The sequence below is a fragment of the Bos indicus x Bos taurus genome, chromosome X (genome assembly GCF_003369695.1).
Source record: "Bos indicus x Bos taurus breed Angus x Brahman F1 hybrid chromosome X, Bos_hybrid_MaternalHap_v2.0, whole genome shotgun sequence".
In the NCBI taxonomy this organism is placed as follows: Eukaryota; Metazoa; Chordata; class Mammalia; order Artiodactyla; family Bovidae; genus Bos; species Bos indicus x Bos taurus.
In genome coordinates, this window is record NC_040105.1 from 93,860,288 (window position 1) to 93,881,670 (window position 21,383).

General features: G+C 42.2%; 1 protein-coding gene across 1 annotated transcript; it reads right to left on the reverse strand.

The window, feature by feature from the left end:
• Nucleotides 1–563: 563 nt before the first annotated feature.
• On the reverse strand, nt 564–13,514 carry XKRX (XK related X-linked). The gene is made up of 3 exons (XM_027534889.1): nt 12,263–13,514; nt 7,631–7,899; nt 564–1,542 (listed from the first exon to the last, which is right to left on the reverse strand). Exons 1-3 carry the CDS (start codon nt 12,595–12,597, stop codon nt 797–799), a joined length of 1,350 nt encoding a protein of 449 aa, XP_027390690.1. The 5' UTR covers nt 12,598–13,514; the 3' UTR covers nt 564–796.
• Between the last annotated feature and the right edge of the window lie 7,869 nt (nt 13,515–21,383).

Sequence of the window (21,383 nt, forward strand, 5' to 3'; positions counted from 1 at the left end):
TAGTAAAGTCCTAATGGAAAGCTAACTCATTTGGGGGACAGCTCTTTCAATAGTGGGGGTTTACCTCTTAATCACTGTTTCTCATTGGAATTGAAAGACTCCAGCCCCGTTCACAGTTACAGGTTCCACATTAGTCAAACTGTTTCCTGGGCAGTACCCATAGCTGGTAAACAGTCACATCCTCTGTTCAGTCAGGATATATTCTGGTGGGATTCTGAGTCATTCAGTTCAGTCCACAGAAAGCTCAGTAATGCTCAAGGGAATGAGCAGAGCTTAAAGGTCACAGAGAGCCTTAGGTGCATGGATGTAAGTTATCTCACAGGGCAGCCAGACAGCTGACCAGGGTGGATGGAATATGAATGACATCTCTGACTCTCCCAGATATGTAGTAGTTACCTTGGTGTTCAAACATAGCAGTCAGTCTGAGGAGGAGCTAAGATGGTGGAGGAATAGGACGGGGAGACCACTTTCTCTCCCACAAATTCATCAAAAGAACATTTAAACGCCGGGTAAATTCCACAAAACAACTTCTGAATGCCGGCAGAGGACATCAGGTACCCAGAAAAGCAGCCCATTGTCTTCGAAAGGAGGTAGGACAAAATATAAAAGACAAACATAGCAGTCAATCTTAAGGAAATGAAATCTATTTGGGGGCTGCTCTTTCTTCTGATAGGCTTACCAGAAAACTCAAAAAAATATCCTGGTGGATATTCACCCAAGAGCCTCATCATCTCCTTCAATTCTACAGTTGGTCTTGGCATCCCCCAACCCATCCCCAAATATCTGAAAGATAGAATCAGACAATGCTTTGCCTTGCTTCAGCATCAGCAGATGGCTCTGAGTTCTCAACCGTACCCCGAGGGTGTCGATGGGAGCATACACAGTGGAGGTAGTCCACCACATTGTGGGTGAAGAGTGAGCGCAACGGATGCAGGTACTGGAAGAACAGGAGCATGAAGCCAATGGAAATCAGATAAGCAATAATGAGCTGCAAGGCAATCAAGGAATGACAGTAATTCAGTAACACTTTCACTCCAAAGAACTTAAAAACCAAGACCATGATCACATTCTCTATCAATCTCACACTATAGTGCAGGCCCATGTGTCCCCAGTTCTGACCTTTCTCAACAAGGTCCCTATCTGCTAACTTCAACTGCAAAGCTGACCAGCAAGAGAAGTTGATGCCAGCGTAGAGGACAGTAATGGAAATCAACACCACCAGGGTGCCCACTCGGCTGAAATTTTTCTCAATATTATTGGGCATCTGGGCACCACTCCTCCAGAACTTCACCCAAGGCTCAAAGAGGATGATCAGGAAGTTCAGCAGTAAGAAGGGCACAGCTTTCAACTTCAAGGTGGCTGAAAAGAGCACGAGAATCACGAGGCGGGAGGTGATCTCCAATGTCCGCCAAATGGTGATGCACAGGACTTCTAGTGGCCCAAGGCGAATCTTGTATTCATCATACTTGATCTGGATAGCCAACATGTTGCAGAGGGTAGCCCCATAGGTGACAGATATCAGGGAAAAGACTATGAGCACCACTGTAAGAAAGAAGAAAAGAAACAGAAAAAATAGGCAGTCAATGTTGATGAACTTTGTACTCTGACCCAGAGATCCAGAGAGACGATAGGCAAGATTTGAGGGCTTAAGAGAAAACCTATGAATGAACACAGCTGTGTAAACCAGGAACATTCACAGAAAAAAATGGAAACAAACTAATTATTTTTGTGTGATAGGGACTGTAGCAGTTTTTGTTTTTCTACATTTCTCTAGTTTCTAAATTTCCCATGAAATTAGAAATGAACATGTACTGTAATACTTTAATAATCATATAAACATACAAAATAAATGTTTTTAAAAAGTGAGTCTCAGAACAAGCATTGAAGGCTTCCCTGGTGACTCAGATCGTAAAGAATCTGCCTGCCATGCAGGAGACACAGGAGATGTGGGTTCGATCCCTGGGCTGGGAAGATCCCCTGGAGAAGGAAATGGCAACCCACTCCAGTATTCTTGCCTGGAGAATTCCATGGACAGAGGATCCTGGAGGGCTACAGCCCATGAGGTCATAGAAGAGTTGAACACAACTAACACTTTCAGAACTAGCACTGAGAGGTCACTAACACAAAAAGAGTACATATAAAGGGATAAGCAGCATCTACCTGATGAAACCTGAGAAAACAATGCTGGAGGCAGAGAGAACTCTATCTGAAAAAAATCCTGTCTTAGAAGACTCAGAGAGAATGCCTTTGGTTATAGAATTCCCTGCTTTGAGGAATATCTTCTTCAGGGAAGTAATCTTGTTTGTGTGCATTTCTAGAATATAAAATATATCCCGGAAATTCCAAGAGGGCAGAAAGGGCCATGTCTATTTTGTTCACTGCTGTGTCACCAGAACCTAGCACACTGCCTGGAGTATAGTAGGTGCTCAACAAATGTTTGTGGAATTAACGAAGAATTCTGAATTTAGAGAGGCAGAGTAAAATATCTACAATTAGAAGTCCTTGGTTCGGCAGTGCAGAAGCTTGTGCAAATCACTGAATATCTACGTGCCTCAGTCTCCTAGGTCACTGAGATATTCTAGAGTTGCTTGTATTAATCACCAGCAATGCCAGTTTATCACATCAGTGGTATGGTAAACTTTAGGAATCCCCAAATTTCTGGCAGAGTGGTTTTAAAAAAAAAATTTCCTAGCCCATAACATCCATATCACTGAAGGATCAGTATGCTCCCTAACTTGCTCTTCTGAGTCTCAACTTCAGTGACCCTTTCTTTTTCTTCCTTCCTTTATATCAGAGGATACTGGTCACTAAGAAAGATCTAGCACTGTCAAGGAGAATGAGAGGCCCAAGTGTACTCATCCAAAAGAAACACTGGAGCTTTCTGTTCTCATAAAAACACTGGATTCAGGTCATTACAGCCATTGAAATGTCAATTTAATCTGCAAGAGAAGTAAAGACCTCCCCATGGAAAGCCAAAAAGAAGCACAGCTTTGTTTCCAAGATCTTTTCCAGCTCTAAGTATAGGGTTGCAGTCTCAAGTACTGGAATGGGAGACTAAAGTGCCTACTCTTAGCTTTATTTTTATTATTTATAATTTTTTCTAGCTGTATTGGGATATAATTGCCATATAACATTGTATTAGTTTAAGGAGTACAAAATGATTATTTGTTAAACTCTTAGCTGTATAAACCACACTCAGTGCCATCCTCAAGAGCTGATGCTCCTTATGGAGTTTGGAACTTCAGGGCAGATGTATAGCTGGCCAAGTGTGGTGATGCTTTCCCTTAACTTAGAACTCGTTTGCTGATAGTAGTGTAATAAAAGGCAGAAAACTTGATGCTTCCAATTAATGTAAAAACACCTTCCATCTGTCTCCCTACAAATAGACACATGCCGTAAGAGGTCATAATGCTGCTAGTGAATTTGCTCATCTATGCTGATCCAGATGGCCTCCCAGAGCAAATGGTAAAAAAGAGGGGTAGCAAGGAGAAGATAGGAGGGTGGGTGAAAATGAGGAAAAGTGAAACCAAAAAGTAGTTTACAAAATCTTAAGAGAGAGGGTATCATCAGAAAGATTTTAATAGGGGAAATCACCAAAGAATTGAAAATAAGGCCTTGCAGAAAGCTTCCCCTACAACCTTTGTATAGTGATATAGTTGGGCTTCCCTGGTGGCTCAGGTGGTAAAGAATCTGTCTGCAATGTAGGAGACCCAGGTTTGATCCCTGGGTTGGGAATTTCCCCTGGAGGAGGAAATGTCAACCCTCTCCAGTATTCTTGCCTGGAGAATCACATGCACAGAGGAACCTGGAGGGCTACAGTCCATGGGGTTGCAAAGAGTCAAACACGACTGAGTGACTAATATTGTCACTTCATACTTAGAAATATAGGTTCTAAAGGTGGATGTCCTAGATGCCAATCCTTTTTGCCATCCATTAGTTATGGGACCTTGGGGAATTTGTTTAACTTCTCAGTGCCTCTGTTTTCTCATTTTGTAAGATGTGGATAATAACAAGTGTCTTATAGCATTGTTGTGAAGATTTAAATGAAATGATTACATTAGAGAAATCCCTGGAACATAGTAAACTCTATCTGCTAGCCCCTATCATCATCATCACCATTCTCTATTTCCTAAAGTGCAGGAGATGCATTTAATTTACATAGGCACTACCCTAACACTTAGGAAATTAGTTGATTTAAAAACTGATAGAACACCTAGACATAGGCCTCACAAAAATGTGTAAGACCTATAACAAGAAAATGATACAATTTTACTGAAGTATATTTAAAAACATTTAATGAAGTGTACCTCAGTCAAATTGTATATAGTTGGCTCTCTGCATCCACAGATTCAACCAAACATGGATGGAAAATACTTGGGAAAAAATTCCAGTAAGTTCCAAAAAGCAGAACTTGAATTTGCCATTTACTGGCAACTATTTACATAGTATTTACATCATATCCATAACTATTTACATAGCATTTACATTGTATTAGGTATTATAAGTAACCTAGAGATGATGTAAAGTATATGGGAGGAAGTACACAGGTCATATGCAAATATTACACCATTTTATATAAGAGATTTGAGCATTTGCAGATTTTGGTATCCATGAGGGGTCCCTGAAACAAACCCCTGCAGATACCCAGGATTGACTGTAATTTTCTTGCTAGAGTTCTTACATATTTATGGCATAGAGTGTAGTGATGTTTCATGGAGGTATATTTATCTCCAAGCTCATCAAGTTGTACACATTAAATAGGTAGAGGTTTTTGTCATTTATACCTCAATAAAGTCATTTCTAAATATTAAATGAAATCGAAAGTTCAATTATCTTCTAACATGAAATTAACTGATCCTGCAAAACATGTAAACTCCCTCCAAAATAACCTAAATAATGGAGTGCAATCTCAATCACATTCTCAATAAAATGCTTTTTTTTTCATTGTTATTGTCTTGCTTTGTGTTCTGGTGGGGGAATTGACAAACTGAAAATTCATTCTGTTTGGAAGATCAGGCTAAACTGCTCTATCAGATATGACCTGTGAAAGGCCTTTGTAAGAAAGGCACAAGACCTAAAAGCAATAAAGAATATGAATACATAAAAATTGAATACTTCAAAATGCCAGAAAATACTACAAGTATATTGTCCCTTACATATAGTGTGCTGCACATCTCTTACATGTATGACATATATATGCACATTTAAAATGTGTGTATGTGCACACATACAGAACATTATACAAATGTATACATACACACTTATCCACAGCTGGGAAAGGATTAATAGGCAGAATAAGTGAATAGTTCATCCAAATGAATAAGGAAAACACAAACATCACACTAGAAAAATGAGTACTATATAGAGATAAGAACAGAACGTCCAAACATGAAATGATGTTCAGCTTCACTCATAAAGCAATTAAAATAATTATCTTATAATTATACAAGTGTTTAGCTTAAGATATGAAGAAACAGGCACATTCATACACTTGGGAAAACAAATTCACGCAACCTTTTGGCGGTACTGATGAAATTCTAAACATACATATCTTTTCTCCCAGCAATTCTACTGCTAAGAAGTTATTCTACAGAGTCTCATTCCAGTACACAGACACTTTAAATAAAGATGTTCAAAGAAGCATGGTCTGTAATCAGAGAAAAACTTTGCATGGAAAAATTATAAATAAACTTTAATCCTACCAACAGAAGATTAGGGAAATAAGAAAGAATGGTTCAATTCATATAAAAGAAATATATAGTATATTTATATTATCATATATGTATCTATAATTATTATATATGTATATATAATTAACTATTGAAGAAACATGGTATACTTTTGAAAAAACATGTTGCTGAAAAGAATGTTTAATACAGCTCTTTTTGGGCAAACATATATGGGTCATGTGCTCAGGCGTGTCTGACTCTTTTTGACCCCATGGACTGTAGCCTGCCAGGCTCCTTCTGTTCATGAGATTTCCCAGGCAAGAATACTGGAGTGGGTTGCCATTTCCTTCTCCAGGAGATCTTTCTGACCCAGGGATTGAACCCACGTTTCCTTCATTGCAGGTAGATTCTTTACCATCTGAGCCACAAGGGTAGCTACACACACATATATATATTGTATGTATGTTTATATTTACACAGTAAAAAGAAGTCTGGAAGGATATACATTAAATGGTAAACAGATTACCTTTGGGAAATGAGATTACCTCTCCTATTTTACATATATTCAGTACAGTTTTGAATCTTTACCATAATCATGTCTGATTTTTATAATTAAAAAAAAATGACCAAAAATAGTAATACATGATCATGGTGAAAAGGAATTCAAAACATATAAAAGGGTATAAAGTAAAAGCTAAAAGCCAGGTGACTGCTCATTTTCACTCCCTAGAGGTAAATCGTTTCTTGCATATCTTCATAGAAATAGTCTGTGCATATACAATTACCTGCAGGCCATTCGTTCTGTGCATGTATTACTTTTATAATGCATAATATTTTAATTAAGTGATTTAATTACCCTCAAAATTCTCAGGAGGAATCATTTCCAGAGATTTTTCTCCCCAACTACTGTCAATTCTAGGTATGCAAAAAGCTTCAAGACCAGCAGAACTTCATGAACAATTCTTAGCAGAGAAAAAAGAGGACATATTTCCTCCCTACACTTATTTGAAACATGGGGCTTTGTGAAGCAGGGTCAATACATAATAATAAGGAAATGGTCCAAAGCTATACCCACAGCTGTACCAGCTCAGGCCCAAGTAGATGAAGCTCATCTTAGGCTGTTAAAAGTCATTAACAGTACTTTATCTCAACTTTTGAAACACTGACTCACACTTTATCCTCTGCTAGAGGCTTACTCATCCCAGGATCCCTCTTTTACAAATGAGAGATTAAGACAGTGACCTCTTTGGTAACTTCTTCTAAAGAACACAGAGAAGGTAAGAACTGGGGCCAGGCCTGACCCTCACCAATATTCAATCCATACCCTTTTTCTTTCTCCCCACTGGAGACGGAAGGAAGGAGTGATTCAATCAGTGATTCCCAAAAGTGGCTGATCAGAATCAATCAGGGTACTTTCAAAAAATGCAGATTCCTGTATTAACTGACTTAGGTCTGAGTATGGAATGTAAGTTGTAAAAGGAGCTTTCACCCAGTGATTATGTTTTCTCATGATCAGAATACTAGGGAAACTCTTATTAAAAGGCAGCCATCCCTATACCAACCAACCAAACACCCTCAATGCAATGTAAACACTGTGGGTAGGAAACATGTCCTACTGGCTGCTGGTATTACTCACTTCTGGGCCCAGAGACGGTTTATCTATGATGTTTTTAGTCTAAATACCTTACTCAGGTTTAAGAAATCTGGCAGGCCTGAGATATCCGGCTCTGCAAGTTGACTATTGGTGCTGTCCAACAGAAAGTTCTATAATACCAATACAGTAATCACGAGGTATACATAGCTGCTGAGTACTTGAAATGTGGCTCGTATGACTGAGGAAATACATTTTTTAATTTTAAATAGTCACAGGAAGCTGGTGGCCAGTATCTTGGACAGTTCAGGTCTAGATTTCTAAGACCCTTGATTTTAGTGGAACCCGCCCCTCACCTGACCCCACTCACCTCTACCAAGGGGGACCTCTGCAGAGATCAGAGTCACATAGAGCTGATAGGTCAGCTGGGGCACTGAGCCCAGGAAGGCTTGAATCTGTGACATACGTTTGTAGGCATTGCGGTGCATAGCCAGGGTCCGGATGGAGTGGCCCACCTCCCATTCTATCAGCACCTCCTCGCCATTTATTAGCATCTTCTTTCGGGTGAGGCTGACATAGGGCTCCTCCTGCCCCTCTTTCTTCCACAGTGTGAGGTACTTAATCATGGCTTCCAAACATCTGCAGAAGTAAAGCATCATGGGAACTTAACTAAAGCTGTCCTAGGAAAGAAATTGGTGGTGAGAGGGGATAAATAACTCAGGAAGGTTGTGCTACTTTTTGCCATTCTTTCACTCCTGTTCTTCTCAATTTTCATGAGTCAAACAGCTGGTCATGCCTTCTATAAATCACTTGAATCTAAATCTTTTGTGTTCATTTGGTCATCGACCAACCTAAGAATACCAATTCAGAAGTATTTGAGGACTTAGAAATTGCTTTGTCTCCTTAATAATAAGCCTATAACAGAAAAATGACTTGAATACAAAAACATTAATAATGTGTTGAGAGAAAATGATGAAGGTTCCAAAAGGCTCTGGTTTTCATAACACCTTAAGTTCCTGAGGAAAAATGTTGCTTATTAAAACCTTTCAGCTTCATAATCAGGTCTTTTAAGCTCTGCTTTTTCAAGACAAAGCCCACAGGTATAACTGTCTCAGCCAAAAAGTCTTGGAGGAGATCTGGGAAAAAACCTCTCAAATACACAGGGGTGCTTATAAATCAACTATACTCCAATAAAAAATTTAAATAATTTAAAATATACACAGGAAAGCCATTTAGCAACAAAGGTAATTAAAAAGACTTGGCAACTCAGAACCCAATGTACTATATACCTAGGGAACTTCAAAAGACCTCTTTAAAGCTTGTTCTTGACCTTTTAGGGAACAACAGCCTTTTAAACTTCATTCTTTCTCTATAAAAGAGGAAAATCTTCTTTGATTTGGAATTCCCGCCCCCCCCCCCCCCAGCCACCACACACAGAGAAATGAATGGAAACTGTGGACTATTTTTTATGATAAGTTGGAACAGTTGTGTCGAAATTTAAGCTGTCTTTCCTGACAGGCTGCTGCTGCTGCTGCTTCTAAGTCGCTTCAGTTGTGTCCGACTCTGTGCGACCCCATAGACGGCAGCCCACCAGCCTCCCCCGTCCCTGGGATTCTCCAGGCAAGAACACTGGAGTGGGTTGCCATTGCCTTCTCCGTTCCTGATAGGCTAAGGGCTATATTTATCTCACCCACTGCCCTTATCACATAGTGGGCATTTGATAAATATTTGCTGAGTAAATAAAAGAATAAGAAGGAAGCAAAGAATACAGAGTGAGAAGTGATGGAAGGAGATGATAATGGCAATGAAATTTAACAGATAAAGAGACCAAAGACAAGTTCAGAGATTTATATGCTCTCTAGACCTAATAGGAAAGAGCACTGGCTGGCTGCCATTCTCCACAGGATCTCTCTTTTCTTAAAAATGTTTATTTTATATTGGACTATAGTTGATTTAAAATGTTATGTTAGTTTCAGGTGTACAGCAAAGTGATTCAGTTCTACATATACATGTATCCTTTTTCAAATTCTTTTCTTATTTAGATTATTATGAAATATTGAACAGAGTTCCCTGTGCTCTACAGTAAGTCTTTGTTGGTTATCTATTTTTTAAAAAATATTTATTTAGTTATTAGGCTTCACCAGGTCTTATTTGTGGTATGTAGGAGCTACTTCCCCAACTGGGGATCCAAACTAGGCCTCCTGCATTGGGAGCAGAGAGTCTTAGCCACTGGACCACCAGACAAATCCCAGTTACCTATTTAAAAAATAGTAGTGTGTATGTCAATCCCAAACTCCCAATTTATCTCTCCCCTTCACCTTTCACCTTTGGTAACCATAAATTTGTTTTCTAAGCCTATGATTCTGTTTCTGCTTTGTAAATAAGTTCATTTGTATCATTTATCCACAGGATGCCTTTGACATTGGTGCATGTGTGCCAGCTTGAAGCATGTAGCTTGAAACATCCACACTGTAAGGAAAACTGAAATCCAGGAGAGAAAAAGATGGAAGGAAAAAACAGAGAAGGAAAAAAAAAAAGCAACTTTCTCCTCTGATTCAGGAAAAATGCATATGTGCACTTCCAACAAAAGATTTTAGATTTTAACCCAAGCCCATCAATGTTATTGCTGAATAAAATATTGGGGGGGGGGGGCGGTTGCATGAAGAATCCTGTTCCTGCTTCTATTCTTAAGGCTATTTACTGGTTTACGTAAGCATGTTTGCCTTGCTTATAAATGGCACAACATGAGAATACATTTTCACTTCCAGAGGTAGCTTTGCATTTCACATAAGAAAGCCAGGCCCTCCAAACACCTTCATGTGCCTAATAGCACTAATCAAGTTCCTACCTACCTAAAAATGTAATTTTTGAAATTGAAAATAAGCATTATCAAGCATATGATCTATGAGCTTTTAATTATTTTTCCTGGCTGTAGGGTTAGCTGACTGAGATTATAAATGCTTTCCAATCATATCTAGTCAAAGTTAAATGATAAAAATGAAACAGAGTACTCAAAACTATGGATGGTCCAAATTAAAGATGGCTTGGGAGGCCGCAAAGCAAAGAGAGAAGTCAAAATGGGGAGCTGGGGAAGTACTTACTGAAATTTGCATCTTCAGGAGGGAGGGGACACATGTATGCCTATGGCTGATTCATGTTGATGTATGGCAGAGACCATCACAATATTGTAAAGTAATTATCCTCCAATCGATATAATTTTTTTAAAAGAGCACTTGAACTTTTAATTCAATAGATTACATTTAAAAAGGGAGAGAAGAATGGTTTCCTTGCTCCTCTGACGACATCTCTAAATGACATCTTGATTCAAAGTTCAAGATGAGGTCTTCCTTTCACAGCTTAACTTCAAAGATTTAGAACTGGAAAGGACCTTTAGATTACCCAGTCCAGAGTTTGTATAGGCCAGCTGAGTCACATCTGAAGAACAGCTGTGTCTTGTTTGGTTCAGACAGTGTTTTTATTTAATTACCAAAATCACTTGTCAAAATATTAAGTCATTCTATTTCCCACAAAATCCTGTCTTGAGTGCTTCTCCTGAAAAGTTGGGGCCTTGGTGATACTGGGTCTGAATTCCCACAAGGAAACAACGAACTGGAGCTGTGGAGCAGTTGCCTCCTTTAGGCTTATCTTGCGGACTCCAGATTGCCATAGCACTCACTACTCTCCATCATTTCTTTAACAATGAAACTTCATTTTTATTTATCATCACACATGAAGCTACTGTTTTTCTCATACTTGTCTTCCCTTGCTCATTTATGATACTTGCCTGACCCCTGTTAAGTGTTTGAGTTTGAGACCCATGATCTAGCCCAAGCCATTTATTTTACAGATGAAGGAACTGAGGCTCAAGGCATCTTCAGGGATTTCACCAAGGCTGCATAACTAGTCAATGACAGAGGGGGCGAGGGGGGCCCACTAGATTCCAGGTCTCCTGAATTCCAGGCCACTGTTTCTATTGATGTCTCAAATTTTCACTGATGGAGCATAATCAATTCCTCCCCGTTTAAATATGTTGATAAAAATTTTTCTTTAAAGAGTTCCATCCTTAGCCAGTTTCAGACTGTTTATGTCTCTGATGATGAAACATCTCCCTAATCGCAATTACAACATCAACACTATGATCCATATTCCTCAGCTGACTGCAGGTTTCCGCCTCTCTTGCAATCAAGATAAACTTGGTCCATTCTTTCCTACTGACCTCATAAATTTTGCAACATCTCTCTATCTTGAAAATCCCGTAGCATCCAGATGAGACTTCTGATGCAGATGCCTGTCCCCCTTAGGATAAGGCACATTCTTATCCTTTCAAAGCAATCAGAATGGAAAGACTCTATATTATTATATTGTGCTACAGCATCCAGATAGACTTTCTTCCTTTGCCCCTTCTAACCGTGTACCTTTATTGCAGAAAGATACAAAGGGATAAACAGGGGACCAATAAACTGCCAGGAAAAACAAACTACAAAGGGCTGGGGTACCAGATGAGCACAAATGGCTTAAAATATTTCCCAGATGTCAAATAACTCCAGAAAATTTGAAAATAGCAGTCACAGCAGCCCAAGCAGCTCAAGTTAAAGAAACTGAATGTGAGATGGGACGGAGAGGATAAGGAACTTCCACCCAATGTAAAGAGCATCTAAAAGGCGGGGTCAAAATAACATACTCCAAAGCTATGGCCGGTGTTCACAAGGTGATCACATCAATTGGTCTCAAATTCAGATAGCAAACATTGTCAGATGAAGTCTTATTAATGGTACCAAACATGGTTTTGGAACACGGGTACATGCCACATGTTCATTGCGATGGCACTTAAGACTGCAGATAAGACTTTGTGGGTGGCAGGCAGGAAAGTCAAGAGTGGGAGGGAATAGAAGAATCGATTTAATTAGAGGCACAGTAGCAGTCTTTAAAAATATTAAATTCATCCTTCTCTGCACAATGAGTGGGGGTAGAGGAGGAGGGAAAAGATGGAAAAGTTGCTCACCTGATAACAGGTCCCATGAGGATTAGATGCATAAACAATGATAGTGGCTTGTCTTTGGCCAGGTCTCTGTGGACAAAAATGAGGGTCAACTGGACCATGATGGATGAAAACATAAAGAAAGAAAAGGTGTACGTCATCCAGTAGGTTTCACTATTCTTCCGGTAGATTCTAACCATATACAAGGCAGATGCTGCCTCCCCACAGTACAAAAAGGTGGAGAAGAGGATGCCAAATGGAAAGGTAAATCGGGGGTTGGCCCCACGGATGACATCTTCCTCAAGAGAGGATATCGGCTCCACGTTTGGCTCTTCGGGAATTTCAAAAACTTGGTCCATTGTTGAGGTTCCAACTGTTGTGGTCTGGTTTTCAGAGAACTACCGCCCCTCCCCCACCCCCCCAAAGAACGTGCAACAGCTGCAGTCGAAGTATTGGTGAGGAAAGCTGTCAAGTCCAATTCCAGAACGGAGATCTACTAGTTAGAGCAGGAGATCCCTCTCTTCTAGTCTCAAATTAGACTTGTTGGAGTTTGAGATGAAGGATCCAGGAGTACCACTTTGAACTTGACTCTTGATTAGGCCGGGATTCCAATCGTCAACACACGTGCTGTGGAATTTGGACAAGGCAAAAGCAAACATCTTAGCGCCTAGTCAGGGGTCCAATTCCAGTCGTGTAAGGAGCCATGGGAACTGCTGTTTCGGTGGCGGTTCCGCCTTTCGCAGCCCTCTAGGCAGCGGGGCAGGCCGATTTCCTGGGGCACCCACACTCAGCAGCTGCTCTCGAGGAGCGCTGACCAGTGTGCTCTCTCAAATCGGCCGAGAACTGAGCCAGTCAGAAGTGGGGGTTGCAGCCTGAACGTCCCTTCGGGATTCAGTTCAGTGACCAGGTACCTAGCTATTGCTAAGCTGCGGCTGTTAGCTCGCCTGCTCGCGGGCGCTCTCTCCAGACCCACGCTTAGTCAAAGGTTCTCACGTCGGCTTCTCGGGATCCCCCAAGCTCCGCACCCAAGGCAGCCCGACCAGAGGCAGGAGCAGAGCCACAGCCCCGTCCCCAAGCGCAGTCACCGGGGAGCGAAGTGGCGTGCGCGTCCGCTACAGGATCCAGAGAAAACTGGAGGGGCTTCTTTTCCACCGAGAAACTTCGCTAGCGAAAAATACAACGTGCGGGGTGCCAACCCAGCCGGACAAATGTCACCAAACTCTTGGGCGCCGTCTGCTGCCTGGGTCCTGCCGGCCCGCAGTTCCAGCTGTGAGAGATTGGTGACTTCAGGAACTAAGGCACACAGAGGGCGGGGGTGAGCGGAATGGGAGAGACAGCTGGGACCAAACAAAACCAGTCTGCGACTTCCAGGGCAGGCAGATGAAAGATGCTCGGTGCGTAGAGGCGCAACAAAAGGGGGCTTGGGCCAACCTTTAGAAGGATTTCTTATCACGACCCCCGAACCCTGGAGGGGGCTACAGCTTTCCTCTTGCCCCAGAGCAGCAGACGCCCACTTCTACCCCTCCCTCCCTAACTAGCTCGCTCCCACACTTGCTCCACCCACGCGGTTAAGCAGGTGTGTCTCTCTCGGCCTCAGGGTTGAATCTCCCTAGGTCCTATTGCCCTCCAGATTTTGTTACTGTTGGGTGGAGGACAGACCTGGGAGGCAATCAGGCCGTAGAGTTTCCTTTCCAAGAGAGACTGTATATACCCGAAGGGAGAAAGAAAAAGATAGAGGGGGTGTCGAGACTCAAGGTCAACCCACCGACCCATATTATATGCCTTGATTTCTCCACTTGAAAAATGAGGCCAAGGTAGGAACTTTAGAACGAACTTTCAGGTCTTTGGTTGGAAGGTTCTGAAGAGGTACCAAATTCTAAATTGACTGGAGAGGAGCCAAGTGAGCTGTTAGTAAAACCTGAGAGGGGTGTCTTAAAGAGCTCTGAGAATTGCCTAGATTCTTAACAGTAATCCTCCCCCACCTAGCTGAACTTTTGTTTTTGTGCCTTCATTTGCATAATTCTAAACCCCAGGGGAAAAGAAAAAACATCTGCCTCTTGGTAATAATACAAATGTAGCAGAGCCTTGCCAATCTCCTTTTGCTGCAGGAAGTCAGTAAAAAGAATCTAGATGAGGAATGGCCAAGTCACAGCCACCATCAGGATGGCCTGGAGAAAGGCTGAGTCTGGCTGTGGTGGCACTTTCTCAACATTCCTGTGATTGCTGCCTCCCTCCCGGGCTGATCCAGGCACAGATGAGCTTCTACAAGGTTGTTGCCTTTTGAGACACATGTGGCAGTTGGGTTAGCAGACTGATCCTGCCTCCTTTCTGTTTCACAAGGTGGGTCAACAGTATCAGAGAACACGTCACACATAGGGTTGAGGAGCTGGGACTTTCCAAAAGGCACCAAATTCTTTGCCAACTGTAAGTATGTGGTATGAAGCTTCCTGGGGGCTTCTTTGGAAACCTTTCCCAAGATGAATCACAAGTAGGGTGACAAACTCTTCTGTTTGCTGAGTTGATCACCCTAACATGGGAGACTGAAGCTAGGAAGAACGTAGAATCCCCATGTTTTTCTTTTTATCCTTTCCTCCTTCTCTGTGCCCTTCAAAGTGTTAGTCACTCAGTTGTGTCTGACTCTTTGTGACCCCATGGACTGTAGCCCACCAGGCTCTTCTGTCCATGGAATTCTCCCAGCAAGAATACTGGAGTGGGTATTCCCTTCTCTGTCTATTCCCTTCTCCAGGGGATCTTCCCAACCTAGAGACAGAATCCTGGTCGCCTGCATTGTAGGAGCCATCAGGGAAGCCCCGAGCCCTTGTCACTCCCCAAATATGCAAATCTTCACTGCCTTCTTACTTTTTTCTGTCTGACATTTAAGGCTCTCTATAATCATCACCACACAATTTTCCTCTCCAGCTTCATCACCCACATTACCCTGCCACACCCTTTGCTCCAGTCCAACAGGTTTTCTCACTTAATCATACTTGCCTTGATGTCTCAGTGCCTTGTTGAGGCCATTTACAACCTCCTTCACTCTTTTCTTCATCAGTCCAAACCCTAACCTTCTTTCAAGGGGCAATTCAAGCACTCCCTCCTCCAGGAAGCCTTTCCTCACCTCCCCATCTCTCATTTTCCCCTCTGTCTTGGTGCTACTGGCATATACTCTCTTGTGCTAGTCCTTGGACTCTTTCTGTGTTTGCCCTGCCTCCTAAACAGAAGTGTAGACTCAGGGAGGGATGCTCAATTAATATTTATTGTGGTTCTTGTTGATGATAGTGATTAACAAGTGGTGATGATGGTGAAGCTTCCTCCCCATGCTTCCTCCAGTAAAACATGCAAGATGCAAGCACACTCATCCCTAAAATTTGGAGCCACTGTAGCTAGAGCATAAAGTCCTGTGGGAACACCTAATGCCTCAATCAGCCATTCAGTTCACAAAGGATGTCAGCACTTCTCAGAGTTCCATTTTTTGGGGGGTCAATCCCACAGTTTAGCACAAAATTACAAATTGTTTCAAGTATATAATTTTTTATTTCACCACTAAATTACTCTAAGTTCCTTAAAGGCAGAGATGCTACTGTTACATTTCTTTGATTCCCCTAAGGTTGGTATAGACCTGTAAATCTCCTGCTCTCTGATCCCCCTCACTCACCAGTGTCTCTCTTTTCAGCCCTAGGATTCTCTGGCGCTTTATGTCACTGAATCCTCTGGTCTCTTATTTCCTTGTTCCTTTAGCCCTGCTGGGAGAAACTGAGAATTTTCCGTTTCTGTCTAACTCTTTTCTCTTTTAGGCAATCTCTAGACTCCAGCCCTTTATCTTCTTAAGATTAGAGACGCTGGAAATGCTGATATTTGTAAGACTACTGTGGCCCTGGGAACCCCTTCCCCATTAACAGCATTGATCTCCTAAGGACTGACAATCTGAAGTGATACCTCTAGGCTTTCCCCTGAGAGTTAGCTAGGCTGTGTTCAGCGGTTTGGTAGGGCAGGAAAGGGAGACTAAAGATTTGACTCCTCACTCCCCCTACCTCTGACTCAGCAGGAACAGAGAATGGGTCTAAAAGCCATTGAAAAGCTCTTGGCATATTTATTAGTTTTCAAAACCCTTCTGAATGACATAAGGCTCAGGGATAGGTTTGAGCTTGCAAAGCCACTGCAGCCAGAGCTGACTCATAAGAGGTAGCTGGCATCCATGAGGGAAGAAGAGAGGAAAGAGAGAGATGGGTAGGAAGTGGCTGATAGTCCAGTCTCACAACACTACCTAGTGGGAGGTGATGGGCAAGGCCTGGAGAAGCAGTAGTTAGGATGGAAGAATGGCTTCTGTCTATAGAATGCTCAGTTTGGACTGTCAGAATCCTTAAAAGATATGTAGTGCAAAATCAGTCAGGTATCCTCTGGGCCTTCTCTTTTTGCCCTGAGTTCCTTGAGGACAAAGACTTTTGATTAACCTATTCCAGGCTACCAGTTCATCATCCATTTTCCAAAGTGGCTGCACCATTTTACATTTCCATCAGCAATGTGTTTCTCTACATCCTCAACACACTTGTCTTTTTTTCATTATAGACATCCTAGTGGTTTTATTTTTAAAAAAATATTTATTTGGTCATGCTGTATCTTTGTTGCTTTTGTATGCATTTTCTCTAATTGCAGCGAGTAGGGGCTACTCTTCATTGTGGTGTGAGGGCTTCTCATTGTGGTGGCTTCTCTTGCCATGTAGCATAGAGTCTAGGCAGCACACATGCTCAGTAGCTGTGGCGTGTAGGCTGTAAGTGTGCAGGCTTCAGTAGTTGCAGCATACAGGCTCAGTAGTTATGGCTCACAGGCACTGGAGTGTGGGCTCAGTGGTTGTGGTGACAGGTTAGTTGCTCCACGGCATGTGGAATCTTCCCAGACCAGGGATCGACCCTATGTCCCCTGCATTGTCAGGCAGATTTCTATCCCATGCACCACCAGGGAAGTCCCCTAGTGGGTTTTGATTTGCATTTCCCTGAACTGGACATGGAACAAAAGACTGGTTCCAAATAGGAAAAGGAGTACGTCAAGGCTGTATATTGTCACCCTGCTTATTTAACTTATACACAGAGTACATCATGAGAAACGCTGGGCTGCAAGAAGCACAAGCTGGAATCAAGATTTCCGGGAGAAATATCAATAACCTCAGATACGCAGATGACACCACCCTTATGGCAGAAAGTGAAGAGGAACTAAAAAGCCTCTTGATGAAAGTGAGAGAGGAGAGTGAAAAAGTTGGCTTAAAGCTCAACATTAAGAAAATGAAGATCATGGCATCTGGTCCCATCACTTCATGGGGAACAGATGGGGAAACAGTGGAAACAGTGTCAGGCTTTATTTTTGGGGGCTCCAAAATCACTGCAGATGGTGACTCCAGCCATGAAATTAAAAGACGCTTACTCCTTGGAAGGAAAGTTATGACCAACCTAGATAGCATGTTAAAAAGCAGAGACATTACTTTGCCAACAAAGGTCCGTCTAGTCAAGGCTATGGTTTTTCCAGTGGTCATGTATGGATGTGAGAGTTGGACTATAAAGAAAGCTGAGCGCTGAAGAATTGGTGCTTTTAAACTGTGGTGTTGGAGAAGACTCTTGAGAGTCCCTTGGACTGCAAGGAGATCCAACCAGTCCATCCTAATGGAGATCAGTCCTGGGTGTTCATTGGAAGGACTGATGCTAAAGCTGAAACTCCAATACTTTGACCACCTGATGTGAAGAGTTGACTTACTGGAAAAGACTCTGATGCTGGGAGGGATTGGGGGCAGGAGGAGAAGGGGACGACAGAGGATGAAATGGCTGGATGGTATCACCGACTCGATGGACATGAGTTTGAGTAAACTCTGGGAGTTGGTGATGGACAGGGAGGCCTGGTGTGCTGCGATTCATGGGGTCACAAAGAGTCAGACACGACTGAGGGACTGAACTGACTGACTGACGGGTAAATTGAGTGTGTGTATGTGTGTAAGATCATTTGAACACCAGTTGGTCGCATCCACTTATTTCAATAAACATTTATTTGTAATAGCAGTAAGTAAGACAAAGATCTCAGCTCTCAAGGAATTCACACAATATAATAGACCCTTTTTTGCAGGCATTTCTGTACAGCATTTGAATCCCTTTATTTTGGGGGTGAGGACATAAGACTCTTGCTAATAAGTAGGGCCCCCTTATAGTCGGGGCACAGGCCTATAACTTAGGCTTCCTTAACGCAAGGAACTGGGAGCCAGTGGCCCAAAGAAGTGGACAGTCTCCAATTCAGACAGTCATGACAGTGTGCCTCTTGGTTCTTCCAATGTGGGAAGTGTCACTGACCTTTGCTCCAGTTAATATGCTTTATATTCACCCCAATATTTGCTGCTTTGCTCTGAAGCCCCACTGTTCCCAGCCAATGACTAAGCACAGAAGGAGTCAGGCCCATTTCTGGGAGACATAGGACTATGTGGCCTGTGACTTTGGTAACAGGACTCCCCATCAGCCTGGTCCAACTTCATTAGCACTAAACTTCAGTCTATGACTCTTCCTATTCAACCTTCTTCTTTCCTTCTCTCATCCATAAAGGTCAGATTTACATTAAACAGCTCTCCCAGCTTCTTTGGCTCCCTCCCTACATTCTCTCACAGATATTTTCCCCAATAAGGCTCCGCTTGTCTAATTCCAGCTGGGCTTTTGCATCTGTGAGAACCTGAGCTAACCCACTAATGGTAAGAGCATGATGGTAGTAATGGTAACAGCCATGATGTTGACTGTGTAGCCCTGAGTCAGGTTCTCCAGTCCAACTTGTGATTCTGGGAGCTATTCATTACCCACTCCAGTATTCTTGGCTGGGAAATCCCATGGACAGAGGATCCAGGCAGACTAGAGTCCACAGAGTCACAAAGAGTCGGACATGACTGAGCATGCACGCATCCATGCAGTAGGGAAAATAGACATTCATCTGTTAAAAACAAAAAAGAACCTTAACCAACCATGTCACAGAACCATCTTTTTCAACTACCTAACAGAGCCTAAGTGAACAAAAGGGCTTCCCTAGTAGCTCAGCTGTTAAAGAACCCTCCTGCAATGCAGGAGACCCTGCTTCAATTCCTGGGTCAGGAAGGTCCTGTGGAGAAGGGATAGGCTACTCACTTCAGTATTCTTGGGCTTTCCTGGTGGCTCAGACAGTAAAGAATACACCTGCAATGCGGGAAACTTGGGTTAGACTCCTGGGTTGGGGAGATCCCCTGGAGGAGAGCATGGCAACCCACTTCAGTATTCTTGCCTGGAGAATCCCCCTGGACAGAGGAGCCTGGTGGGCTATAGTACATGGAGTTGCAAAGAGTTAGACATGACTGAGGAAACTAAACATAGCACAAGTGAACAAAATTAGGAGTGACTTTGCTTCTGAAAGAAGAGTCTAAGGCAATTTCCTGGCTCACCCTGTCTCAGAAATGTATAGGTGGCTATGATGGGTGTCCAGCTATTTTCTTCCCTCTCTGCCTTCAAGATTGGAAGGCACATCCTGAGAGTTGCTTCAAGCAGCTGACTGTCAACTGAAACTGGAGAGACTAGGAGAAGCTTCTATTCAGGTGAGGCCTGGAAGAAAAGTGAAGCAGAAAACAAAAGTTCACAAACGACCAAGTAGGCATCTAAAGAGATTTTCTCATTCCTTGAAAAAGTGGGCTCTGTACCCACAGTACATTGTGAGCTCACTGACACCAGAACAAGAAACTATCTTTGTATTATCAGTCCCCAAACAGCATTCACTGAAAGGTAGTAGCAATATAAAAAGTACAAAGTATTAAAAGATATATAATTCATAGCCAAGAACTAACCATAGATTAACACATTCAATGGGAAGAACAATTTTCCCTCTATTTAGACTTATTTTATGAAAGATAATCATGATAAATTAAGTGAAGAGTTATGCTTTAAAAGAGTGCCTGATGAACTATGGATGGAGGTTTGTGACATTGTACAGGAGACAGGGATCAAGACCATCCCCAAGAAAAAGAAATGTAAAAAAAAGCAAAATGGCTGTCTGAGGAGGCCTTACAAATAGCTGTGAAAAGAAGAGAAGCGAAAAGCAAAGGAGAAAAGGAAAGATATACCCATTTGAAAGCAGAGTTCCAAAGATTAGCAAGGAGAGATAAGAAAGCTTTCCTCAGCGATCAATGCAAAGAAATAGAGGAAAACAATAGAATGGGAAAGACGAGAGATCGCTTCAAGAAAATTAGAGACACCAAGGGAACGTTTCAGGCAAAGATGGGCTCAAAAAAGGACAGAAATGGTATGGACCTAACAGAAGCAGGAGATATTGAGAAGAGGTGGCAAGAATACACAGAAGAACTGTACAAAAAAGATCTTCACGACCAAGATAATCACGATGGTGTGATCACTCACCTAGAGCCAGACATCATGGAATGTGAAGTCAAGTGGGCCTTAGGAAGCATCACAATGAACAAAGCTAGTGGAGGTGATGGAATTCCAGTTGAGCTATTCCAAATCCTGAAAGATGATGCTGTGAAAGTGCTGCACTCAATATGCCAGCAAATTTGGAAAACTCAGCAGTGGCCACACGACTGGAAAAGGTCAGTTTTCATTCCAATCCCTTAAAAGGCAATGCCAAAGAATGCTCAAACTACAGCACAATTGCACTCATCTCACACTCTAGCAAAGTAATCCTCAAAATTCTCCAAGCCAGGATTCAGCAATATATGAACTGTGAACTTCCAGATGTTCAAGCTGGTTTTAGAAAAGGCAGAAAAACCAGAGATCAAACTGCCAACATCTGCTGATCATCAAAAAAGCAAGAGAGTTCAGGAAAAACATCTATTTATGCTTTACTGACTATGCCAAAGCCTTTGATTGTGTGGATCACATTAAACTGGAAAATTCTGAAAGAGATGGGAATACCAGACCACCTGACCTGCCTCTTGACAAACCTGTATGCAGGTCAGGAAGCAACAGTTAGAACTGGACATGGAACAACAGACTGGTTCCAAATAGGAAAAGGAGTATATCAAGGCTGTATATTGTCACCCTGCTTATTTAACTTATTTGCAGAGTACATCATGAGAAATGCTGGGCTGGAAGAAGCACAAGCTGGAATCAAGATTGCTGTGAGAAATATCAACAACCTCAGGTATGCAGAT

What these genes read in the sequence shown, in the direction of transcription:
- XKRX (XM_027534889.1), bottom strand. Translation starts at nt 12,597, where the DNA reads ATGGACCAAGTTTTTGAAATTCCCGAAGAGCCAAACGTGGAGCCGATA. An exon ending in CTCATGGGACCTGTTATCAG is followed by an intron (nt 7,900 to 12,262) that starts GTGAGCAACTTT and finishes TTACTTCTGCAG; the next exon opens with ATGTTTGGAAGCCATGATTA. An exon ending in AGAGGTCCCCCTTGGTAGAG is followed by an intron (nt 1,543 to 7,630) that starts GTGAGTGGGGTC and finishes TCTTTCTTACAG; the next exon opens with TGGTGCTCATAGTCTTTTCC.